A 27,073-nucleotide genomic window follows, 5' to 3' on the forward strand; every position below is an offset into this window, starting at 1 on the left:
TTGTTCTCCAGAGATCCCACCAGAGATGCCACATCTCATTCCCTGCCAGCAATTTTGTTTGAGGAAAGAAGGGTTACATTCTCACAAGGAAATGGGCCCAAGGAGGAGCTCTGGGGACATCTTCATCATCACTGCTGGCAAACAGAACAAAAGCAGCTTTTACAAGGGAGTCACCTGGTCATGCTTCAGCACAACGTGCCACCTGTACAAATCTGATCAATCAAGCTGAAGAGCTTAGAAATTTGCTCTGGCAGATAAATGTCTGGAACAGGGGATGCAACGGCAGAAATGTTCCCAAAAAATAAACAAGGATTGACTGTTGTCAAATCTCAATGCCGGTTCAAGTTCCTGTTGCATGGAGTAGCCCTCCCACCCATAGGCTGTGATTGCCAAAGGAGCAGAGGGCAGGGAGGCCTGTTCCTTTCATAGAGATTGAATGGGCAGAAACTGGTAGCTGAAGCTTTCAGGGAATGGAGCTAAATAACGTATCCTGATCATTTCTTGCCAATCAAATTGATACCCAATGGAAAGCTAGAGGGGCCAGTTTGAAAGCTGGTAGTCCTAGGGATGACACGTCCGTCCGTCCGTCCGTCCGTCCGTCCGTCCGTCCATCCATCCATCCATCCATCCATCCATCCATCCATCCATCCATCCATCCATCCATCTATCTATCTATCTATCTATCTATCTATCTATCTATCTATCTATCTATCTGATTTATTTCTCCCAGAGACTGGCTCAGTGTGAGTTACAATATTTGGTCCCACAATAAGATAATAAAACACACTCATTAAAACATTCCTTCCCAGGTGACAAAAGCAGTCCCCATCCCCCTCATCACAGAATGCCACCTGCTGTGTCACAGGCCGTAACAGAGCCGTGTGTTTTCCCTCTGCCGGTGGTTACTAAGAATTGTTGCTATTATGTCAGTTTGACAGCAAGAACTCCATGCCACACATGACTTGTTAAATTCATGTTGGGAGGATCACCCAGAATGGCAAGGTAACATCAGCTAGCCAAGAAATTCCTCCCTTCCCTCCACAAAAATCTCTTCTTTTTCTTCTCCCTTTTCCCATGCAGCCACTGCCATTCTATATGATTGCCTCATCCCTGTGACTTGGTTCCTATCTCAGTCTTCATGGATATTACACATTGTATGTTCTTTACCACAGTGCTGCTTTTCATCTCCTGTCCTCAAATTCCTTAATCGGTTGCTCACAGTCCTGGCCTTAATATTAGTGAGATGCTCATTTTGTCTTCTCATCTTCCTGTTCTGGGACTGATATCACTTTTCTAGACATTTGCTTCTACCTCAGTTGATTCCATGTTGCTACCGGGAGGCTAAAGGTGAGTCCCAGGCTTTGAAAAGTTCAAGATCAGTGGCAGAGAGTTCAAAAGAGAGTCTTAGATCAATTCTGCACAGAGGGAAAAGGCTGGCCCAGCATTCATATGGCAGTCGGGCTAATCCCCGCTGCCACATGAAGTCATCACCAGCCCTGCCCCCTCCTGGCTCTGGCCCACTTTAGTTCCTCCATTGCCCCATGGGAAGGGAATGCAGATATTTCTGCATTTCCTTTTTCAAGAGAGGCACCAAGGGGACCTATCAAGGCACAGGCCCATGTGGATGAGGAAGAGCTGGGCCTTCCAGGTCCTCCCCACCTCTGGTGTCCCAGCAAGGACAAAAAGTACCCCAGTCATCTCCACGGCATTTCACAGCAGCACAGGGCCAAATGCAGCATTTTAAAAATTTGTATGATGGTGGGGTTATGTTGTTATGCAATCCCACCTTTGTGTAAATAAAGCCCCCCACCACTGCATGGCAGAAACTTTTCACCCCAGCTGCATTGCGGGGACACAGAAATCCGGGGTGGACAGTGTGCACCACCATAAACAGTCCCCCATAGGGACACAGGAAGTGGCAGGGCATGCTGCTCTGTCACAACAAACTGGTGGTGGCCCAGCATGGTACCACCAGTGCATAATTGGCCCTTCCCCTCACTGACTTGTTGAAAATGAAGGGTAGTGGGGAGGGGCTCAGAAGCTGGAGGCCAAGCTGCAATGCTGTCAGCAGGCATTCGGGGAACTGAAACGGTGATATATCACAGAATCCATTCTTCAATAAGGCAACCCTGCACAGCAGTTCATTGTACAGGTCAATTAAAGTGATGTGGATATGGGGGCAGTCCTCCTCCAAAAGGATGAGAAGGGTGCTTACGCCCTCTGCCTACCTGTCCAAAATGTTTAATGATGCCAAACAGAAATTGGCAATTTTTGGAAAGAGGAAGTGGCCATTAAGCTGGCCCTGACCACCTGGCAGCACTGGCTAGTGGGGGAGGCAGTACCATTGTGAGTCTGGACAGACCACAAGAATTTGCAGGCTCTAAAACAGGGGTAGTCAAACTGCGGCCCTCCAGATGTCCATGGACTACAATTCCCAGAAGCCCCTGCCAGCAAATGCTGGCAGGGGCTTCTGGGAATTGTAGTCTATGGACATCTGGAGGGCCGCAGTTTGACTACCCCTGCTCTAAAACAATCCCAGAAGCTGACAGCCCAATTTCCCCCCCACACTTTTCCTTTACTTTGAAACATTTGCCAGGTAAATGGCTTTCAGTGCCAGCCTGGCAGGTGGGGGATCAAGTGCACATTTCTACTAAACACCTAAGATTCCAGCAACCATCCCACAAGCAGGGGGAAGTGGTTTGTAGGACATTCTCCCATGTCACACATTGTCAATAACATCATGGTGAAAGTTCAGCTCTCTAAAACTTACGAAAATGTGCACCCTGTTTTCCACAGCTGTCTGCTCAAGAGGACACCACCTCCTGACCAGTGACACCCAAAGCCTGATGCTCTGATTCCTGTTTTTGTCAATAAACACACACACTACAAAATGGCCAAGATCCTGGACTTTCGAGCCCCTGCAGGGAATCTGCAGTACCTTGCAGACTGGAAAGAGTTCCAAGAGGGGGAGAGGGAATGGGTCATAGAATCATAGAATCATAGATCATAGAATAATAGAGTTGGAAGGGACCTCATGGGTCATCTAGTCCAACCACCTGCACTATGCAGGACACTCACATCCCAATCGCTCATCTACTGTAACCTGCCACCCCTTTGCCCTCACAGAATCAGCCTCCCCATCAGATGGCTCTCCAGCCTCTGTTTCAAAATTTCCAAAGATGGAGAACCCACCATCTCCTGAAGAAGCCTGTTCCACTGAGAAACCGCTCTAACTGTCAGGAACTTCTTCCAGATGTTTTTCTTTTGAATTAATTTCATCCCATTCATTCTGGTCTGTCCCTCTGGGGCAAGAGAGAACAATTCTGCTCCATTCTCCATATGGCACCCTTTTAATGCTAGTTATGTGTTGGCTCCCAGGCTGGCTTGGGAGTTTCACAAGTGACACCCCAACAAACCAATACCCAGCTGAAGGGGGGGGGGTTGCGTTGGAGAGGCTAGATGTCAAAACCATGTATCTTTGCTTTTGCCATTTGTTATATTCCTAGCTTTTCATTCGGTATAATTGATTACCTTAGGTGTAGATTGTATTGAAGTGTAGTTAGTGCCCAGGAATTCCAGCTGTGTTACTTTGATGCTTGGGAACATATTATCTCTCTCTTCTACCTTGGGGCAGTAGGTGCTGGTTGTGTCTTTCTAGGCAGCTATGGGGGTGGCATCTGGAAAGTTTCACATCCAAATGGACAGGCAAGGGGAGATGAGGGGATGAAGGTTAATACAGATTCTGGGAAGTTAGTCTTAGCAAAGGTTTTGAGATGTAAGCATCATTGTCTTCTTCAATAAAGAGATTTTTATCAACAAAGTCTGCTTATTGAGGAGAATGTTTTTATTCTTATGAGTGACGCAGAAGAAAATAGGATAGAAATAGAAGAATGCTGGACAAATCCCATGAGAGAATTAGCATCACTGGAATCACATGTGTCCAGGCCATTAGTCTGATAACCTGGAAAGAAATGAAAGCTAATTTGTCATTTGTGTCTGAGAAACATGGATCAGGTCTAATGATGCGAGTAGCCCATGGGACTCTAGAAGGGGAGGCCCATCTAGTTTTATGTGAAGAGGCCCCAGAAACTTCTGCCTGTCCCCTTCTCCATCCATTTCCTGGGTAACAACATTAATGGGGACGTATTTCCTCAATTTATCTGCTTCATATACAGATACTCCACCAAGGGGAACATAGCTCTTGGTGTAGTAGTTAAGAATGGTGGCCTGTAATCTGGAGAACTGACTTGATTCCCCACTCCTCCTCCACATGCAGCCAGCTGGGTGACCTTGGGCCAGTTACAGTTCTCTCAGAGTTCTCTTAGCCTCACCAACTCACAGGGCGTCTGCCTTGGGGATAGGAAGGATAGGTGGTTGTAAGCCACTTAGAGATTCCTTTGGGTAGTGAAAAGTAGGGTATAAAAACACAACTCTGTGTCTTCTGAAAATTAAGCTAGGTGCCCCAAAATTGGCTGCTTCAAAATAATCACGAAAGTTGCAGAGCCAAACATGAAGCGATTCCTGGGCCACACAAACTCCATAAACTCTCACCAATTCATGACCCCAAATTCCTCACCAATTTGACTGTTGGGCAAAGGTGCCTCCCCTAGACATTTCCCAGGCATTTAGTCCGATTCAGGGTTCGGGCCACTTAAACCTAACAACTGATCAGGGTGGTCATCTGTAAGGTTTACATGCCCACAAGCCATTTAAACTATTTTGCTTTTTTTTCCCCTCCTTCCAAGAGGAGGAGGTGAAATGGAAGGTTGAAATGGCTGCCAATCATTTAAACCTAACAGCTTAATATATTGCCCATCAGCTGTTAGGTTTAAATGGCTGCCAGCCATTTCTGCTATCAGTCTTGCTCCATACCACTCAGTAGTGGGGAGAAGTGAGATGAAACAGCCTGAACCTGCTGGTTTGTTTCTGAACTTTTGGTTTTGTTGGCTTCAGGGGTTCCGTTTATGAACACCCCAAACCCTGAATCAGACTTAAATTTTCCAGTTCGTGCCCATCCCTAATCCTGGCACAAATTAGCTCCACGATGCCTCTATACAATTTGTAATGGAAGCAAAGGTTTAGAAAGCATCAAAGGACACAGCATAGCCATTGGGTGCAAAATATCTCCTCTGTGATAAAACTAAAGGGGTTTAAAACCTCCTTGGCCTATCAGTCTGCATTATGCGGTGGATAGATTACTGGACTATGTTTGATAAAGTCCATTGTTGAACCTCCATGCTGCCACGGATGACCTTGGGTCAGTCGCATAATCTTAGCCAGGTCTGTTGTGAACACAAAATGGAGAATGGGAGAACAATATCAGCTGCTTTGGGTCCCCACAAGCAGCATAGGCAGGCAGGATGAAACTTATTCTCTCCTTTACAAGAGGGTTTAAGAACCTACCTCAGCTGTCACAGCCAGTGTGGGGTAGTGATTAGAGTGCCAGACTAGGATCTAGGAGAGCCAGGTTTGAATCCCACCGTGGGACACAGAGTGAACTTGGGCCAGTCACATGCTCTCAGCTGCATCCGCCTCACAAAGTTGTTTGAGGAGGAATTGGTGGAGAGAACAATGTGAAACACTTGGATCGTTTACGCACTGGAGGTTTCATGCTGGGCTGCAGGCTGGAGTTTTAGTCGCGGCAGGTTGCCCCACCTCTTCCTGCACCCACACGGGGGAGCATTTGGCCTGGTGCACCTCATCCGCCCCCGATCTGAGCTCCTGACAGGGGGGGTGGGGCAGTGAAGTTCCCAGTGCGCAAACGGTCTTGAGGTCTCCATTCAGAGCGAAAGGGGAGTAAGAGTTCTGGTATAAGTCTAAGTTTGCCTACAGCTAACCAAGGAAAGGCGATCGCCCTTGCTTTTGCCACATCAGCAACTCTTTTAGCAGGAGGCGGGTCTGCTCTTTTAGTATTCAAATAACCATTAAATATTGTGAGTGCAAAGACCTCCGGGGTTGACAAAGTGGAGCCAGCAGAAGCAAAACACCCTGTTGTGCTAAATGAAAAGAGTCCAATAAATGGAAATAAGTGAAGGAAATGAAAATACTTACTTTGCAGATTAAAATAGTGGAGATAGGCACTTATGACTTTTGTGAACATCCTTTTTTCCTATCTGGGGGGAAAATATCAAAATAAATTTTGAAAATTCTAAAAAAATACATGAAAATGAGGGAGAACATTAGGGAGTCGGCTTGTCCATTCAGTCTCATTCAATTGCCCTTCTCCCCTCAGCCATATGACTTTTTGTCTATGCAGATCCCATAATCCCCACTATAGCCTTGGAGGGGTATTCAAAATGGGGCCCCTCCTGCATTTTTCACCAGGAGAAAAACTGGCTGGATCCTAACCTGAAATCTGTAGGGGCTGGTCTTTTCCTCAACCAACCAAAGGGGGGAAATTAGAGCTCTTTTTACCCCTTCATATTCAGCTCCCACCTTTCTGCTCATCCAGTGCCTCTTCAAAGGACACCCATAAACTCTGTCACCTTTCACCTCCACGGCTTCTCCTACCTGAGAATTCACAATATTTCCACTTTCTGTCTGTATCGTAGTCGCTGGTCAGAGAGCACCATGACCTTTTCCAAAATGACCCATCTCTTGTACAGGATAAATAAGTTTTCCCCTTGTAGTTGAAAGGAAAGACGCATAGCTTATTAACTGGAACCCCTGGAAGAAGATAGAGAGAAAGAGCACAAGCTATACCTCTGGGGCCCACGTGTACATCTCACTTATCTATTGATTACACCAGGGGTAGTCAAACTGCGGCCCTCCAGATGTCCATGGACTACAATTCCCAGGAATGCTGGCAGGGGCTTCTGGGAATTGTAGTCCATGGACATCTGAAGGGCCGCAGTTTGACTACCCCTGGATTTTCTTCTGCACCATACCTAACATATATCACCTTTACTAAATTTCGATGGGCTTTTTCGAGGGCCCGGTTCAATGCATTTCCATCAGCACTGCTAAGTGGAAGACTGCAGCGTGTGCCCATAGAGGACCGATTATGCCCTTGCAATTCAGGTGTAATTGAATCAATTGCCCACATTATATTATACTGTGACTTTTATAAGGTTGCCAGAAGCCATTTAATCTTGCCCTTGTTATCAAGGTTTCCTGGATTTACAGATGATCATCTAATTAACATCTTGCTTGCAGATAAAGATAATTCGGTTTCTTACATGGTGGCCAAGTTTTGCTATACTGCCAGCAGAGTGCGGAAATCTTTGGCTATCGTTGATGCTGAATGACCTGACTGTCAAATTGCTGTATTCATGTTTTGTGCCTTTGTCAACTCCCTGATGCCAAATGTCCTGTTAATGTATGTCTGTAGATACTTTGATGCTGGTCAATGACCGTAATAAATAAAACAAACAAGACTACCCCTGGATTACACCATCCTTTCTCCAAGGAGATCAGGGTGACAGAATACGTACAATTTCCGCACAAGGAATTTTTCGTGTCGTAGCCTCCTAATGCGTCGGCTTATTGAGCCCCCTCCAAATGATGTCGACAACCTTTTAAAAGCGCAATGTGGTAAATCCAGGAAAGTGGATTTACCACCCCCTATCGTGCGTCCCAGGGGTGAGCAAGCAGCCAGTAGCCAGGGCTAAGAATGTATGGAGGGGGGAATGCGCTATAGACTGCTGAGCACTGTCCCACCCTCTCTGCTTACTCACCATTTATTGCATTAGTTCAACCATCATCTAAGTAACCGCTGCTGCTGTGGCCATCTCACCACCCAAGCTGTCAAACCCCCATCCCTTCCGCTCCTCTTCTTACCCCCAACCCACTCCATCCCGCTGATCCAGCCGGCTGTCACTCAGCCTTCCCCACTTGCCTTGGCCCTCTTCCTCCACGTGCTTGGGTGAACTTCGGAGGCACACGGACCTATGATTGGTTGCTTCCATTGATTGACAGGCTAAAAGAGCGTGTTGCTCTCACTAGTGCCTTTTTCACGGCCAGTGAGTAGGGGGAAAGGCAAGCAGAGTGTGAAGGGGAGAAACTGCTGAATTTATTATAATGGATTTGCAGGTAGGAGACATCATACAATTGTGTCCCATGTGTGGAAGTGGTTACAGTTCTTCCCTCTCCTGTTTTAGCACAGAGCTGGTAAGGGGAAATCACTGGTGGGAAATCAGCAGTTACCAGAGAGCTGTGGGTGAGCTGAGAGTGCCTAGATGAATGGAACTGTGGCTAGCAGCTGAAAATGGCATCCCAGTTCTCCTACCTGAATCATCACAGTATGTCCATTTTCCATCCTTATCATAGCTTGGTGTAGTGGCACACCATGATCTCCTATTGGGGTCATCTACACGGGTGCAGCCATTGTAGGTCTTCTCCTTGTATATGAAGGGTATGACACAGGTCTCACCATTAGCATTCCCTCCTAAATCTGTAGATGTGGAAAGACAAAAAAGTGCCAAAGGTAAACTTTACATCACGTGCCCTAAGCAGCAAAGTGAAAGGAATTAAAATGGTCTGTGTTCAAAGTAGGGTTGGCCGCCATCAGGGTTGCCAACCTCTAGCGATCTCCCAAAATCACGATTCATCTCCCTACTACAGAGATCAGTTCCTCTGGAGAAAATGTCTTCTTTGGAAGGTGGACACTATGGCATCCTCTCCTCCCCAAACCCCAGGCTCTGCCCCCCTCCAAGCCTTCAGGAGCTTTCAGACACCGACAAAGACTGGATAAAGGCAGGGAAGGTGACACTTGGAGTCATTTAGCCTCCCTCTGGAGTCAGTTCAGAAGACTCTTCTCTCCCAGTTGTAAGTCCTCATACTACTTCTTTTGTGTTCCACCCTCAGGATTCCACTGGGGGGAAGTAGAAGAAGAGTTGGTTCTTATATGTTACTGTTTTCTACCCGAAGGAGTCTCAAATCGGCTTACATTCACCTTCCCCTTTCCTCTGCCCGCAACAGACACCCTGTGAGAGAGGTGAAGCTGAGAGAGATTACTGCTCAGTCAGAACAGCTTTATCAGGGTTGTGGCGAGCCCAAGGTCACCCAGCTAGCTGCATGTGGAGGAGTGCAGAATCACACCCAGCTCCCCAGATTAGAAGTCCACACTCCTAACCATTACACCGTGGAGGAGGAAGTCCCTTTTGATCAACAAAAAAGGCTAAGCTGGGACCCTGGGATGATTGGTGAAACAGCATGTGTGACAGGAACTGAAATAAGGAAGGTAATTGGGCAGGACTGAATGAAAAAGCTGCCTGGTTCCAACATTCATGCTCATTGTACCTCCTGGGTTGTCTTCTCCCTCACTTTATATTCTACCCAAGTTTATTTACTGGCTTCCCCACAGATTCCTAATCACACGTCTTCTGCTTTTGAGACTTGGCATGCTGTGAATACCACCAATAGTTAGAGTAGTAGTCTTTTGATTTGATTTGGAATTCTCAGGGTGGGATATTTCTAGGTTTACCAGGCCTCCTGCTATAGCAGGAGAGCTCCCGCTGGCAACTCCTCACCCCATGCCACCAGCTGCCAAGATGGGGGAGGGGGGAGGATGTGAAGGAAAAAACACCATTATGTCAACAGCATGATGTCATTTCTGGGGTGAACCTGGAAGTGATGTCACACCACTTCAGGATGTCACACTGCTCTATCTAAAACCATGGAGTATCCACTGAAACTGAGAGTGGTATGATGTCATTTCTACTTTCATTCTAGAAATTATGTCACACAGTCAACTCAACAGTGACCATCATGCCATTGCTCCCACAAGGCACCAGCCACCAGCTGGCAACCTCAGTTGTTTCTTACCACCCAAGCAGAGTCTTATCACATGCAGATACCTCCTTACCTTCAAGGACACATGTTCTCCATTTCCTGTCTCTGTCATAGTTTGAGGTTGTAGCACACCACATTTGTCCATCATGACTTCCATCACTGGTGCATGAACAGTATTTTTTTCCCCTGTAAATGAATGGAAAGATGCAGCCGTTTCCTGAGGAGGAAAAGTGGGGAAGATTGCATGAAGATGGGCAACATTCAGAGGGATTGCTTCTATAAGATGAGAAGTAGCCATGCTCAGTTGATTTCTGCTACTGGAAACATCAAGAGTAGGATGGCTAATTCTGGCTTGGGAAATTCCTAAATATTTTCTGAGGAGTTTGAGGAAGAAGAGGAAGGAGGGAGGAGTTTGATGATGGGATGCAGCCCAACTGGGATGTAATTCCAGAGAGTCTTCCCTCAGAAGTTTCCTTTTCTTCCAAGGGAAGTGATCTCCGTAGTCTGGAGATTAGCCATAATTCCAGGAGAAATCCCTGCATGGAGGAGGGCAACCCTGTGTGCAGACCAGCCAGCTGCAATGGAAGTTGACCAAATGCATTAAATGATGCTAAAATATCTCCAAACTTCCATTGAGTTTGCCCAGAATTACAATTGATCTCCAGACTAAAGAGAATAGTTGGCCTGGAGGCAATGGTAGCTTTGGAGGGCAGACTCCGTGGTATTACAGAATCAATAAGAAAGAGGAGTCCAGTGACATCACATCTACACTGAGCTTGCTCCTTCCCCAATTCCATCCTCCTCAGGCATATCTCCCTAATCTCCAGCAGTTTCCCAAGCTGCAGTTGGCAACCTTGCCATCGTTTTCTACAGCAACTCCAGTTACCTTGACAATTTCTATTGTCCATCTTTTCCTTCAAGCAAGTAAAATCTGCCAAAGCCCAGTCTTGGGCCTTTTCTGTGGTGGGCCCACAGTCTAATTTTCAGAGGTCTTGTAGTTCCAAGCCAGGTTTTATTTATCACAGTAAATAAACTGATGCTAGGCAAGGTGCTTTGAAGGGCACTGGTAGCCCTGGTTGAATAAAGTTATATTATGTTTGCCTAAGAAGGCCCTTGGAAAGAAGGTGACACAGTATAACCTGATCTTGTCAGATCCTGGAAACTAAGTTGGGTTGGGACTTGGAAGGGAGACCACCAAGACAGAAAGCCATTCCTTACTAAAAATCCATAAAGACCACAAACAACAAATGACTGTACAACAAAACTTTTTGGAGCTTGTCAAAAAGGACAAGTATTAAAAACAAATAGCGAGGGGGGAAGCCTTTTTAGCCAATTAAAGCTGTTTCAAACTTATTATTTAAAAGAAATTAAGAAAGGGATAGAAGAGGAAGACTGTGAATGCAAAAACAGAATATTGTAGAGATCACAATCTGCAATCTGCAATCTGGATTTTCAGATAGTTAAGTGGATAGGGAATTGGTTAGAGAACCGCACTCAAAGAGTTGTTGTCAATGGTGTTTCATCAGACTGGAGAGAGGTGAGTAGCGGGGTACCTCAGGGCTCGGTGCTTGGCCCGGTACTTTTTAACATATTTATTAATGATCTAGATGAGGGGGTGGAGGGACTACTTATCAAGTTTGCAGATGACACCAAATTGGGAGGACTGGCAAATACTCCGGAAGATAGAGACAGAGTTCAACGAGATCTGAACACAATGGAAAAATGGGCAAATGAGAACAAGATGCAATTTAATAAAGATAAATGTAAAGTTCTGCATCTGGGTCAGAAAAATGAAAAGCATGCCTACTGGATGGGGGATACGCTTCTAGGTAACACTGTGTGTGAACGAGACCTTGGGGTACTTGTGGACTGTAAACTAAACATGAGCAGGCAGTGTGATGCAGAGGTAAAAAAGGGAAATGCCATTTTGGGCTGTATCAACAGGGGCATCACATCAAAATCACAAGATGTCATAGTCCCATTGTATACGGCACTGGTCAGACCACACCTGGAGTACTGTGTGCAGTTCTGGAGGCCTCACTTCAAGAAGGACGTAGATAAAATTGAAAGGGTACAGAGGAGAGCGACGAAGATGATCTGGGGCCAAGGGACCAAGCCCTATGAAGATAGGTTGAGGGACTTGGGAATGTTTAGCCTGGAAAAAAGGAGGTTTAGAGGGGACATGATAGCCCTCTTTAAGTATTTGAAAGGTTGTCACTTGGAGGAGGGCAGGATGCTGTTTCTGTTAGCTGCAGAGGAGAGGACACGCAGTAATGGGTTTAAACATCAAGTACAACGATATAGGCTAGATATCAGGAAAATATTTTTCACAGTCAGAGTAGTTCAGCAATGGAATAGGCTGCCTAAGGAGGTGGTGAGCTCCCCCTCACTGGCAGTCTTCAAGCAAAGGTTGGATACACACTTTTCTTGGATGCTTTGGTATGCTTAGGGCTGATCCTGCGTTGAGCAGGGGGTTGGACTAGATGGCCTGTGTGGCCCCTTCCAACTCTATGATTCTATGATTCTATGATTCTATCACAGTAACTGAACAGTACATTTTGAAGAGTGTGAGAAATTTCAACTCCAACGCTGTGAATAGTCCTTCCAGTGCCTGCCCACCAGTATATGATCCAAAGCATTTCCTGAGTTACTAAAAAACTTATCTTCTGTTTCTCTTACCTGAAGCTGCACAATAAATCCTCTTACGGTCCACATCATAGTTCTTGGTCTGAGAGCACCAGGGTTCCCCATCAGGGGAATTATCAATCACACACGTTGTGCGAGATATGTTTTCATATATATATGGAAAGACACAGGGTTGACCAGTTGATCCTGGAAGGGATGGAGAGAGGTGAGAGGGAGCTCTTGGCACTTTCCCAGTCCCACACTTGAACCCCATCAGAGAGCATCTTACATCTGATTTGACTGGGATCAAAGTGAAATATGAAAAACGAAAGAGACTGATTGGTCAGTAGTCAGCCGGCAGCTAAGTAGGTGTTAGAACCTGCATCTTCCCAATCCTCATCCAAGATTCCAGCCACGGCTATTCACTGGCTCTCTGAAGGGACATTTCCAGCTAATGTTGGAAAAATATCCTCCTTGTGCTCAATCCACAACCAAATCTCTTGCAACCATCCTGAATTCAAGCTCAGTATACTTACTGGTGTCAGCGCAGTAGCTCCATTTCCCGTCCCTATCATAGCTGCCCGTTGTGGCACACCAGGCATACTTAGAATTTTTAGTGGTACAGGTGTAGTATGTACGCCCCAGGTAGATGAAGGGGAATTCACAGGGTTTGCCATCAGAATTACCTCCATACTCTAGATAAAGGACAAGAGTAGAACTTACACATAGTCTTGTATATATTTACAATTTGGTTCCCTCCTTTGTCTACTTTCAGGGAGAAAAAAACATACTGCATGTAGGTGCTTCTTCTGTCTAGGATGAAAAATATTTTATATCACTGTGGTTTTTGTTCTAAAATGGTCTTTATTTATTTACGGTCATTTAGACCAAAATTTTATATGCACTACTATACAATAGCAGTTTTTAAAAGGGAGAGTAATACATTAAAAGGTTAAAAATGCATCAACAATAAAACTTAAAACTTCTCCACCATAAGAGCCAACATTTAGAAGCATTAACTGCCATTGACTATTTTACACGGATAAAATGAGCCATAAAAGCAATAAAACTAGTAAAGCTGTTAAAATATAAAACAAAAGACAAGATTAAGAGACGTGCAATAATATCTACTAATCAAAAAAACATAAGTTCTATGGACCTATTACGGCTATACATGAGTGACCCATTCTTTCCTAATTCTTAAAGCTAGCCACGCAAATTTTGCTACTTTGCTAATTAGCAGATTATCTGTATCTGATAGCAATATTTGCAGACGATGCTTTCTCAGGTCGTGAGGGCATTCTATAAGCATTGGTACTAATGCACCTGTGCAAATATGATTATACAGCTTGCTCTCAAATAAGACGTGTTCTGTGTTCTCTACTTGACCCTCATTGCAGATACAGAGCTGATCCTTGAGAGGGAGTCCATCAAATTTCCCACTCAAGTAAACAGAGGGTAGACTACCCCTGCTCTAAATCCTTGGGTAGTAAGAATGAATACCACTGAGACCACTGCCCCTAAGCCAAGATTTTGAGTGTCCTGGAAGGGTTTGCCAACTGCGGGGGAGTTAATTAATTTTTAATATATATATATTTTTAAATTTGTTAAACATTTATCAAGTGATATGGCTATGGATAGTCATGTCAAACTGGCCCCCCTCCCAAAATGGCCAAGGATGGGCCTGGAAGGGGTGAAAAGGAGAGGGGTCTCACTTGAGTGTGGCCACAGCTCTGCTTCCCAACCATATTCTGCATGATTGCCCCACTTCTGGGGTGTCTCGAAGCCTGAAGAATGTTTCAGGGGTTTCTTAATGGTTAAAAAGTTGAGAATATTAGTGGTCCATCCAGACCTAAAAAACGGGAAGAAATGTTCTTTATGGAACACTTGGACCGATAGGGGGATTTTTTTACATTGGAGCAATTGATAGACTGTGATGATGGGTTTTTGTCATTTTGTCAGCTGAATTAAAAGGGAGCTTGGTTCCTCTCCCCGAGGGTCTCTGATGCAACCAGTAGGGCACCCAACATCCAGGTGGGGACTAGAGATCTCCAGGAATGACAACTGATCTCCAGACTACAGAAAGAGAGCCCCTGGATGAAGTGGCTGCCGTAGAGGGCAGATCCTATGGCCATATGCTCCACTGATGTCCCTCCCCCCTGGTAAACCTAGTAACCAGATTGTTATGCCCAAAGGAGACCATTAGGATATTCGTTAAAATATTTATACCTTACTTTTCCTTTGGACTGGGGTTTGAAGTCATTTTACAACTAAAGTGGCTCTTCCATTCAAGGGAGGCTGTTTGGAAGATGGCTGGATCACTCCATCCTTTACTTCTGAAAGTGAGGGAAATCGCTGCAGTTGCTCAGAAATGTATATCTTGGGCGTCAAATGTCCTTGTTGTTGTTTTATGTTTAAGAATAACTTAGGGAAGAGCAATTGAAGGTAATGCAAAGTATTAGAAAGAAGGGATCTTTAACCTTTAGCAATTGCCTCCCTGAGAAGTCTTTTCCCTGCTGGATTCCAAATGTATTTTTCCTGTTGGGAACAGAATCACAGAATCATAGAGTTGGAAGGGGCCATACAGGCCATCTAGTCCAACCCCCTGCTCAACACAGGCTCATAGAATCATAGAATCACAGAATCATAGAGTTGGAAGGGGCCATACAGGCCATCTAGTCCAACCCCCTGCTCAACGCAGGATCATAGAATAATAAAATCATAGAATCATAGAGTTGGAAGGGGCCATACAGGCCATCTAGTCCAACCCCCTGCTCAACGCAGGATCATAGAATAATAAAATCATAGAATCATAGAGTTGGAAGGGGCCATACAGGCCATCTAGTCCAACCCCCTGCTCAATGCAGGATCATAGAATAATAAAATCATAGAATCATAGAGTTGGAAGGGGCCATACAGGCCATCTAGTCCAACCCCCTGCTCAACGCAGGATCAGCCCAAAGCATCCTAAAGCATCCAAGAAAAGTGTGTATCCAACCTTTGCTTGAAGACTGCCAGTGAGGGGGAGTTCACCACCTCCTTAGGCAGCCTATTCCACTGCTGAAATTTCCTGATATCTAGCCTATATTGTTGTACTTGTATTTGAAACCCATTACTGCGCGTCCTTTCCTCTGCAGCCAACAACTTGAGATCTGACATTTCCGGATTGCCTGGCCAATAATGCTTGGAGACCATGGTGGACTAGCTCAAGCAGAGTCAGCCAAATTAAATCCAGCCATGTGGAGAGACAGTTGATGCATATCCTGGCTCCTGGCAGAGTCCAATTAACATTGGTGCCTTCGATTAGAAGCCTGGGCATGATTCTGGATGCCTCCCTTTCAATGGAGGCCCAGATCATGAACAATGTTCACAAGGCATTTTACCATCTGCACAAGGCATGACAACTTTTTCCCTGTTTCTCAGCACTGGACTTAGCCAGGGTGATCTATGCAATGGTCACCTCAAGACTAAACTTCTGCAACTCTCTCTATGCAGGGCTTCCTTTAGCACTAATTTGGAAATGCCAGCTGATTCAAAATGTGGTGGCTCAGGTCCTCACGAGGATCCAATGGAGGACACCTATGACACTAGTGCTCTCCCAATTGCATTGGCTCCAGATTGGTGACCAGATCAGGTTCAAGGGATTGTTATTAATCTTCAAAGCCCTAAACATTCTGGGACCAGTGTATCTTCAGGATGGTCTTTTCCACTACAACCCCAAAGAGCATTAAAGTCATCTGACCAAATCTGCTCAGGATCCCTGGCCCAAAAGACTAGCCTCAACCAGGGCCAGGGCCTTTTCAGCCTTGGCCCTGGCCTGGTGAAATGCTCTGCTGAAAAAGAGATCAGGGCCCTGTGGCACTTTGTGGCACCACAGGGCCTGTAAGACACAGCTGATCCATCAGGTCGATGGTTGAGGCCCAAAAGAATTTCAAGAAGTTCTGGCCTCACTGCTAAAAACAGATGGAAGATTCGTCTTCCAAAGATTTTGAAGTTAATAGTTAAGGCATGTGAGGTCCTTTGTGCATGTACTGATTTCAGAATTTCTTGGCAGCCTGAAAAAAGGGGACTGTTGACCGATATATGGACATTTTCCATCTGATCCATTTTGATTGATTTTGCCATCCTAAAAAAATAAGTTCTCATAATTTATTTATTTTACTGGCCACTTTCTGTCGTTTATATCTTATCAATATATATTTGTCAAAATTAGGCCTCTGAGGAAGACCTAGTGAGGGTCAAAACATGTCATGTCTAAAAAGGTCTAAGATTGTACAATGCATATGATAATTTTCTATAATGGTCTATGGGCTTTGTGTGTGTTTATATCCTTAAAGAATGCTTTTAAAGTTGCACACAATACACGTTCAATACATTTTTGTAGCCTGTTGTACAGCTTGCACAGACATCCAACCTTTCAGCGCCTAACTAATTCCAGTTAGGTTTCTTGTGTTCTGTTCACACAAAAAGCCAACTCTGGATGCTTATGAAATTCTCCTGATCCAAATTCATTCCTGAGCCTATGGGTTCCAAAATCATGTTGTCTTGTTTCTGGAGCAGATATTAGCAATTTTCAAGTCATCTGCTTTTTTATTCCCAGGCTTTGTTCTGCCCACTGGACAGTCTACCATCAATGGAGGGTCTTCCCCGCCATGACCAGTCTTTCGGCTTCTAGCCTCAGGCGAGTACAAAGAAACTTACCAGTTTGGGTGCAAATGACAAATTAGGGAATAACAAATGACACATCTAGCTCAACGGCCTTTCTAGTGACAGTGCCTGGCTATGACTTCATTATGGCTCACAAGTGGAGCACATGGAACTCAACTGGTCGATCGATGTCGGTCCTGCCCACTCTGACTAGCAAGCAGCTAGGGGAGGGGCCTCGGTGCAGTGTAATGCTATGGGGTCCACCCTCCAAAGCAGCCATGTTCTCCAGGAGAACTGATATCTTTAGTCTGAAGATGAGCTATAATTCCAGGGGACTAGCTTTCCTACTGGCACTGCATTTTGAGAGGCCCTCACATTGTCACTGAACCCTTCCCAAAAGCCACCTTTGAAAGTTATCGATCTCTTGGGGCAATGATTCCTGCTTGCTGTGAAAAAATTCCTTCCTTTTGTTTTAAACTCATCTATACATTTCAGTAGAGGATTCTGTGAAAACTCAAGTTTGTCACAGTGGTAAAGAGATTGAAAGGCATGAAAATCTATCCCTAGGGGCAAGGTACAAGAGATCAGTAGGCATTCGTGATGTGCTGGCCCAGCTAAAAGGAGCCAAAAGAGAAACGTGGCATGATGGACCTTACCTTTCTTCGCAGCAAGTAGTGGCTGGAGAGCACAAGCGGACATGAGGAAGACTATAGCGGAAGCCATGTTTCTCCCTCTCTCTTACAATCTGGGGACTTGACAGAAATGAAGGAAGCTCTCCGCTCTGCTGTTTTTATATGCCTTGCCAGGCCACTTCTTCCTCCTACAAAAACAACAGAAGGAAATAGCTAGATTCTGCCATCATTAGGAGATGAATAAATAAATAATGGGCTTAATCTTGACCTTTCAAACAGCAATCAACAACTCCTAGATTCTTATCAGCAGCATAAACAAAAAAGCACAACTAGACATGAAGGCAGGAGATCCGCAGATCCATTATGGTGGACCCACGGTGCTGGATGAGGAGCATAATTTTTTTTTTCTCCCATGCCATTTGCTCAATTTAAAGTTTCTGGCAGAGAGACAGGGACTGGCCCACTTTTACCCAGCAAGCTTCCATAGCTAAGTGGGGATTCAAACTTAAGTCACTTCAGATCCTGGGTAGATGCACTAACCATTACACCACAGCAGGAACCATTGCCTTCATCAGGAACCATTATAGGGCAAATAGTTTTATCCAACACTTCCTCCAAGGAGTTCAGGTCAGTAGACATGGTTTCCCTTTCCTCATTTATTTATCAAGGTAAATACTGATGAAACTATTTAGCTTGAGCTAGTTACAAGAGCCAGTTTGGTGTAGTGGTTAGGAGTGCAGACTTCTAATCTGGCATGCCGGGTTCAATTCTGCACTCCCCCACATGCAACCAGCTGGGTGACCTTGGGCTCCCCACGGCACTGATAAAACTGTTCTGACCGGGCAGTGATATCAGGGCTCTCTCAGCCTCACCTACCTCACAGGGTGTCTGTTGTGGGGAGAGGAATGGGAAGGCGACTGTAAGCTGCTTTGAGCTTCCTTCGGGTAGAGAAAAGCGGCGTATAAGAACCAACTCTTCTTCTTCTTCTTCTTCTTTTTCTTCTTCTACTTCTCCATATACACTGCACTATTGCGTTTCTGAGACTTAGTTCAAATCCAGTTTAAAATTTCACTCGTTGCTGTTGCCAAATGATGAGAAAGGGAGTCCAGCATAGATTGCATAAAGCAGGGGTGTCAAACATAGGGCCCGTGGGATGGAACCAGCCCATTCAGGGCCTTTATCCAACCCACAAGCAACCTTTATTGCCATCTGACCAAGACTGTGTGTATTATGTCCCTGCATACTGTCCCAGTGCTAATAAGTAACAGGCAGTGGAAGTGGGAGGGTGAGCACCAGACCTTTTCTGCACAGAGGATGCAAAAGTCATGCTGCTGCCTGATTTTTGATCCAGCTGTAATTGCTCTGAGGTTTCCCACTTCCTAAGGGGAGCCTTTGACATGCTTGATCCCCTTGTCGCACCAGACTTGTGCTGCTGCAGGAGGCAGCTGGTGGATCGGGAGCCAGGGCTTCCTGCCGTTCATTTAACACGTCAATCATTGCGATGTGGCGAGAACTTCCCAATCACCTTCCAGCGCCATTTGAGCCCCCCCTCCAAGTCCTAAGTCAGTTGAAAAACATGCTCAACTGAGTCTCGGTGCATACAGGATTTTCTAACATTTCCCTTCCAGTACTGCAGAAGGCAGGATCTTACTTCTTGCTAATGGAAATGGCCTTCTGTTACTGATTCCACACTGGCAGCACTGCTCCAGACCACTGCCAGTTAATTGTGATGGAGCAGCATGCCCCACCACTTCCTGTGTCTCCGTGGAGGACCATTTTTAGCGGTGGACCCTGTCCGCCATAGATTTCTGTGTCTCTGCAACACAGCTGGGACAGAAACGTTCTGTTGCACAGGGGAGTGTGGGGGGTTATTTGTAAATTTTTAAAATGCCATTTGGCCCTGTGTCACTACAAAGCTCCATGGAGCTGAATGGGGCATTTTTTGTCCCTGCAGGGACACCATAGACATGGTCGTTGATGGCACCGACAGCAAAAAATGGAACGTGGAAATATCCATGTTCCCTTCCCAGGGCAACAGAGAGTCTAATGTGGGCCAGGGACAGGAGAGGACAGGTCAGCATCGATGTCATGTGGAAGCAGAGATTAGCCCCACTGCCTTACAAACACTGGCCTAGCCTTTTCCCCCTGTGTGGAATGGCACCCCTGTTCGTCAGAGAAATGCAAGCAGAGAAGTCATTAGTCTTGACCATTGTCTTGATCAGATGCGCAGGAGGCCTGGTTCTGGTATTAGCTTTCAAGTAATCACAAGCAATGAGCCTCTTGTGGCGCAGGGTGGTAAAGCAGCCAACATTCTGCCTGAAGCTCTGCCCATGAGGCTGGGAGTTCGATCCCAGCAGCCGGCTCAAGGTCGACTCAGCCTTCCATCCTTCCGAGGTTGGTAAAATGAGTACCCAGCTTGCTGGTGGATAAAACGGTAATGACTGGGGAAGGAAATGGCAAAACCACCCTGTATTGAGTCTTCCAAGAAAACGCTAGAGAGCGTCACCTCAAGGGTTAGACATGACTCGGTGCTTGCACAGGGGATACCTTTACCTTTACTTAATCACAAGCAATCCAATCCTGGATCAAGCTGTCCTTGATCCTGGATCAAGCTGTGTGTGTTTTTTTTTAATCTTCCTTAAAGGAAAAGGGGCTTTTTGGGATCATGATAATGGCCGCCCATTGGCTGCTTGACGGCCAGGGGCGGGACGAGCTCGGCAATATCGCTTCCTGGCTAGCGATTTTTGCCGAGACCGGAAACCTGTGGGAAACGATAGAAACGCAACTGGATTCCACTACAAAGGCAGGTATGCATAACGACGAATTCCACTATTTAAAATGGCGTTTTTTCGTTCTGCAACCAATTTGCCACATAGATCTTGGTGCGGAATGGCCCCTGGTGTTTTCTTTCCAAAGTTTCAGTGACAATCACTTTCTTGTCCAGCAATCTAGCATTGCCAACTGGCTGGAGGTTGTGGGGGGTGGGACAGGAATTAAGAGACATTAAGTAGAAAATCCTTATTCTGGAAAAGGTATTGCCCCCAAACTGTTTGAAGATGCAATGTTTTGAATATTTGTTACACTTTAGAATAGACTTCTTTGATCCTCATGGGTATTCTTGTATGTGTTCAACTAAAGAATAATAGAATCATAGAGTTGGAAGGGGCCATACAGGCCATCTAGTCCAACCCCCTGCTCTACACAGGATCAGCCCTAAGCATCCAAGAAAAGTGTGCATCCAACCTTTGCTTGAAGACTGCCAGTGAGGGGGAGCTCACCACCTCCTTAGGCAGCCTATTCCACTGCTGAACTACTCTGACTGTGAAAAATTTTTTCCTGATATCTAGCCTATATCGTTTTACTTGAAGTTTAAACCCATTACAGTGTGTCCTCTCCTCTGCAGCCAACAGAAACAGCATCCTGCCCTCCTCCAAGTGACAACCTTTCAGATACTTAAAGAGGGCTATCATGTACCCTCTCAACCTCCTTTTCTCCAGGCTGAACATTCCCAAGTCCCTCAACCTATCTTCATAGGGCTTGGTCCCTTGGCCCCAGATCATCTTCGTTGCTCTCCTCTGTACCCTTTCAATTTTATCTATTTAATTATATTTATATCCCACCCTCCCTGCTCAGGGCAGTTTATATTGAAAACCTACCCTCTCAACCTCCTTTTCTCCAGGCTGAACATTCCCAAGTCCCTCAACCTATCTTCATAGAGCTTGGTCCCTTGGCCCCAGATCATCTTCGTCACTCTCCTCTGTACCCTTTCAATTTTATCTACGTCCTTCTTGAAGTGAGGCCTCCAGAACTGCACACAGTACTCCAGGTGTGGTCTGACCAGTGCAATGGGACTATGACATCTTGTGATTTTGATGTGGTGCCCCTGTTGATACAGCCCAAAATGGCATTTGCCTTTTTTACTTCTGCATCACACTGCCTGCTCATGTTTAGTATACAATCCACAAGTACCCCAAAGTATCGTTCACACACAGTGTTACCTAGAAGCGTATCCCCCATCCAGTACGCATGCTTTTCATTTTTCTGACCCAGATGCAGAACTTTACACTTATCTTTAAGTGTAAAAGACATGCAATCCTGCATTGAATGACCTAGGTGCAAATCCAGTTGAGTTCAGTGGAATTTATATATAAATGTGCAGAGGACTGGAGAATCATGAGGACTAAGTATTGAAACCTTATAAACATCAACTAATAATTTTATTCTTGTGGCTCACCCTTTCCTAGTCAGGTTGGGTAACTGTGAGAGACTTGTATTTCTAAATAAGTAAACTCATGGAAATAAAGTTTCTTTATTAAGACAATGCAAGCATCTACTTTGAAGGCATAGTCAGAACTGATTCACAAAGCACAGAGTAAACAATATAGGAGCTCTTCCCCCTCCCTTGGAAACTCGAACCAGGCACAGTTCAAAGGAGTCAAAAACATAGAGATAACAATTTGGCCATCAAGAGACAGGATGGTCTAGGAACTACAGAACACTAAGGAAAGGAAGGGAAAGGAATGTGGAAGGTGGGTAAGGAGGCATAAAACATAGTGGCAGGAAATCAACCTTGGGGTATCAAGCAAAAGCACCTGTGTTATATCAGGGGGGAAAGGCCAGGCTAGATAAACATCATAAAAAGCAACAGAATAGAACAGAATGAAATCATGGCAGAAATAACTGGGATTTCTGACAGTAACATAAAAATTACAAACATACAATATCCATAATTACAATATATAACAAAACATTAAGATTAGGTTTTTAAATTAAGCTGATTGAAGTTAAAAGCCACCTCCTCATTATAATCAGAAGCTTACTGAGGCAATAATTAAAATCTTACTAAGGCAAAGACTGATCTTAATCTAATCATAATATCATAGCAAGTGAGTTATTTGTACTGGTACTGTTTGATGTAAACCACCCTGAGCCTTCAGGGGGGGTGGTAAATAAATAAAATAAAATAATATGGGGCAAGCAGTGGCTCAGAGGAAGAACATTTGCTTTGCATGCAGAAGGTCCCAGGTTCAATCCCCCAGCATCTCCAGTTGAAAGGATCAGGTGATACAAACCCCAAACATCAACAGCACTCCTCACTGAAATTCCTGAGAGTTATTAGACAGATTAGACACTGTAGACCAGGGGTGGTCAAACTGCGGCCCTCCAGATGTCCACGGACTACAATTCCCACGAGCCCCTGCCAGCGAATGTTAGCAGGGGCTTGTGGGAATTGTAGTCCGTGGACATCTGGAGGGCCGCAGTTTGACTACCCCTGCTGAAGACAGTTAGTAGACACTGTAGACAGAAATTCCCACTGCATTTGCTCAGAGGCACACTGTTCAGTAGTGTGCAGTGGCCCAAAGCTCAGCTCTGGAAGTGAAAACAGCTTGTCCTTGGTGCTTCATTAGAATTAAATTAGCCTTAGAGATTCCAGCAAGGGAGAGGTAAAACCATTCTTGGAATAGAGGGCTGAAACAGAGAGGCAGAGGTGAGGCATAATATTTCTCCTTATCCATTCAGGGAGCAGAATACTGTGCGTGGTTACCAGCACTCAGCAATAGCCGAGGGCAAATGGAAGAAGGTTTTTTTTTTTTTTGCAGATGCCATATTTGATGCCTTGCTAGCGATTTCATTTGAGGAGGGAAGGGTTACATTCTCACAAGGAAATTGGCCCAAGAAGGAGCTTTGGGTCATCTTCATCACTCTTGGCAAAGAGAACAAAAGTGGCTTTTACAAGGGAGCCACCTGGACGAACCTCAGCACAACATGCCAACTCTACCAGTCTGCCCAACCAAACTGGAGAGCTTAGATTTGCTTCAGCAGATGACTCTCTGGAACAGAGGGTGAAAAGGCAGAAATGTTCCCAAAAACAAACAGGAAAGGATTGAGTGCTGTCAAAACTTAGTGCCTGTTTATGTTCCCATTGCATGGAGCAGCCCTCACACCCAGAGGCTGTGATTGCCAAATGAGGAGGGGCCAAATATCATATTCCTTTCAAAGAGATTTAATGTGCAGAAATGCGTCGCTGAAGCTTTTCACGTGCACGGATCTAAACAAAGGCTCTTGATCATTGCTTGTCAATCAAGCTGATATTAGGATGGGGGAGACTTGTCTTGGCAGTATTAGGTGCAAAAAGTATCTAGGAGTCTTAGTAGACCATACATTGAACATGAGTCAGCAGTGTGACTCGATGGCTAAAAAGGCCAATGGGGTTTTGGGCTGTATCAAACACAATATCGTGTCCAGATCATAGAAGGTGATGGTACCGCTGTACTCTGCTCTGGTTCAGCCTCACTTGGAGTACTGTATTCAGTTTTGGGAACCCCAGTTGAAGAGGGATGTAGACAAACTGGAGCGTGTCCAGAGAAGGGCAACAAAAAGGGTGAGGGGTTTGGAGACCAAGATGTATGAAGAAAGGTTGGGGGAGCTTGATCTGTTTAGCCTAGAGAGGAGACAACTGAGAGGGGATCTGATAACCATCTTCAAGTATTTAAAAGGCTGCCATACAGAGGATGGAGCAGAGTTTTTCTCTCTTGCCCTGGAGGGATGGACCAGAACCAATGGGATGAAATTAATTCAAAAGAAATTCCGTCTCAACATCCAGAAGAAGTTCCTGACAGTCAGAGTGGTTTCTCAGTGGAACAGGCTTCCTCGGGAGGTGGTGGGTTCTCCATCTTTGGAAATTTTTAAACAGAGACTGGATAGCCATATGACGGAGAGGCTGATTCTGTAAAGGCTTAAGAGGGTGGCAGGTTACAGTGGATGAGCGATTGGGTTGTGAGTGTCCTATATTGTGCAGGAGGTTGGACTAGATGATCCAACTCTGTTATTCTATGATTCTATGAAAGGAAAAGCTAAAGGAGACAGCAGCTGCTGAGTCACATGTCCAGACACAGCTGACCTTTTCTCCCTGGCTATTGGTTGGAAAGACCATCTGCTAGTGTGTCTATGTCAACAGCAAGAGTGCCACACTTCTTGTGTCTGATTACATTCAAGCTGAAAAGAACTCTGGGGTGACAAGGTGAGGTCACGAACACCTGAATCTGCCTTATATCATATCAGACCCTTTGTCCATGGAGGTCAGTCTTGTAAACTCACTGGTTCTCCCCTATCTCATGGAAGAAGTCTTTCTCCTTACCTCCTGCTTGGTCCCTTTAACCAGAGTTACCAGAGATTAGACCTGGGACCTTCTGCATGCCAAGCAGATTCTCTGCCACTGAGCCACAGCCAGCGATGAAGATCTCCATCTCATCTCCACAAAATCTCTCCTGTCTCTTCTCCCTTTCCCCTCCCAGTCACTACTATTCTACATTTTGTCTTATCCCTTTGGGTTGGTTCCTAGTCTTCATAGCTCTGATCTTTTGTTTGTTCCTAACCACCATGCTGGTTCACTTGCATTTCCTGCCCTCAACTCCCTTGGTCTATTGCTCATGATTCTGGTCTTGATGTTGGTGAGGCATTCATTTTGACTTCTCCTTTCCCTGTCATGTGACTGATATCTTACTTCCTATCATTTGCTTATAGCTGAAGGTTAAAGGTGAGTCCCAGGCCTTGGGAAATTGAAGATCTCTAGCAGAGAGCAACTTCAAATGTGCATATAGCATATAATGTCCTGCATAGTGCAGGGGGTTGGACTAGATCAGGGGTAGTCAACCTGTGGTCCTCCAGATGTCCATGGACTACAATTCCCATGAGCCCCTGCCAGCATTTGCTGGCAGGGGCTCATGGGAATTGTAGTCCATGGACATCTGGAGGACCACAGGTTGACTACCCCTGGACTAGATAACCCATGAGGTCCCTTCCAATTCTATGATTCTATGATTCTATGACACAATTATTATTATATAATAACTCTGTGTAATGAGTAGGCATGCCATCTGCCTGGCTGTAATGGGTAAATGCCTATCTTCAGCACCAATCCCCCACCCTCAAGTGTGAGGATCTTCAATTACCCGGAAAAGCAAACTCCTGATTTGAGAAAAACATAATAGAAAGATTTGTCTGTATTTGCAGAATACATCCTGTAAGATTCAGATCTGGCAAGAGCTCTTAATATGTGGATCTAAACATAACATCAACCACTCATTTGAAAACATTTTAACGTCAAAATGCTGTTAATATGAGCTGATCCCCCCTAAGGCAAGCCACTTAGAGTGGCCTCAAACTCCATTTCCTGTGGTTTATGCACACAAAGTAAGTACACTATGCAAACAAAAAACATTGAGAACTATTCTAAACCGAGTATGAATGGAGTATCAGATCAGAACTGGGGAAACCTGGGTTCGGATCTCCTGGTCACAATTGTTTACTGGGTGACCCTGAACTCTCTGTCTCCCTTGAACTAGCATACCTCGTGTTGTGTATGTGACTCAGCAGAGGGCTGAGCTTGGGGTCTGGAACAGGATCCAAGCTGCCCCGTTGAACAGCCAATGAGTTTAAACTAATCAGGCGCGGCTGAGCCAATCAAGGTCCAGCCTAGGGCGTGTCCACCTCTGCCCTGTGTATATATTCAGGGGCTTGACCAGGCAAGCCCCAGTCAACGTGGTTGCTTCCATCTGAAATCACTTCTTAAATAAAAAGAGCTGTTTTGCACGACTGCGTCTCGCTTGTTCCTGTTCGAACTCACTATTTTACACTGGCGACGAGGATGGGATACTAAGGAAACGAAGCTGCTCCTGCACGCATCTGGACAGAGCCCGCCATCCTTGGGAACCCTCTGCCAGCTAACAAGCGTGAGTCCAGCAGCACCCGACCGGCATCACGAGCCACTGGAGTGGAGCCCAGCCGTCTGAAGGGGGGAACCAGCTGCCAGCTGAATCGCTCAAGCCGGGCCGACAAGCACCGAGATCGCACGCCGCAGCATGGCTACCTTGGGCCAGATCGAGCCGTTTGACTCCAGCCGCCCGAGCCAATGGAGAAGCTATGAGAAGCGCTTCCGCCACTTCCTCACGGCCAACGAGATCACCGGGGCCGCAAGAAGACGGGCGGTCTTCTTGAGCACGTGCGGGGCCGCCACGTTCGACCTGGCGCAGGACCTCTTTGCGCCCGATGATGTGGACGCTGCGGACCTGGACGAGATCCTCCGCCGCCTCCAAGAACACTACGATCCACAGCCAGGGGAGATCGCGTGCCGGTATGTTTTCTACCAGCGTGGACAGCGAGAAGGCGAGTCCATTGCAGAATTCACCGCCGCACTCCGCAACCTCGCCCGTGACTGCCAATTCTCCAATCTGGAAGAGGCACTCCGGGATCGTTTTGTGTGCGGCCTCAGGGACGAGGCCACCCAGCGCCGGCTTTTCGGAAAGAAGGGGCTGACCTTCAAAGAGGCGCTGGAAGACGCGGCCAACGCGGAGGCCGCCAACCGCAGCGCCAGGACCGTCCGCGGACACGAGGCGTCGAGGCACCCACCGGTGGAGAAGCCAACGACGGCCGTCCAC

General features: G+C 45.8%; 1 protein-coding gene across 1 annotated transcript in view; it reads right to left on the reverse strand.

Moving 5' to 3' along the window:
• Window positions 1–3,833: 3,833 nt before the first annotated feature.
• Window positions 3,834–27,073, reverse strand: part of LOC143825514 (uncharacterized) — a 47,251-nt gene continuing 24,011 nt past the window's right edge. The window contains exons 14-21 of the mRNA XM_077313541.1: window positions 17,661–17,682; window positions 12,894–13,052; window positions 12,412–12,564; window positions 9,806–9,949; window positions 8,228–8,392; window positions 6,511–6,666; window positions 6,052–6,113; window positions 3,834–3,961 (exon numbers count right to left, since the gene is read on the reverse strand). Coding sequence (XP_077169656.1) covers window positions 6,082–6,113; window positions 6,511–6,666; window positions 8,228–8,392; window positions 9,806–9,949; window positions 12,412–12,564; window positions 12,894–13,052; window positions 17,661–17,682 — 831 coding nt within the window. The 3' untranslated portion in view covers window positions 3,834–3,961; window positions 6,052–6,081. The remainder of the gene's footprint in view (window positions 3,962–6,051; window positions 6,114–6,510; window positions 6,667–8,227; window positions 8,393–9,805; window positions 9,950–12,411; window positions 12,565–12,893; window positions 13,053–17,660; window positions 17,683–27,073) is intronic.

This window comes from Paroedura picta, chromosome 16 (genome assembly GCF_049243985.1).
Source record: "Paroedura picta isolate Pp20150507F chromosome 16, Ppicta_v3.0, whole genome shotgun sequence".
NCBI classification, from domain to species: Eukaryota; Metazoa; Chordata; class Lepidosauria; order Squamata; family Gekkonidae; genus Paroedura; species Paroedura picta.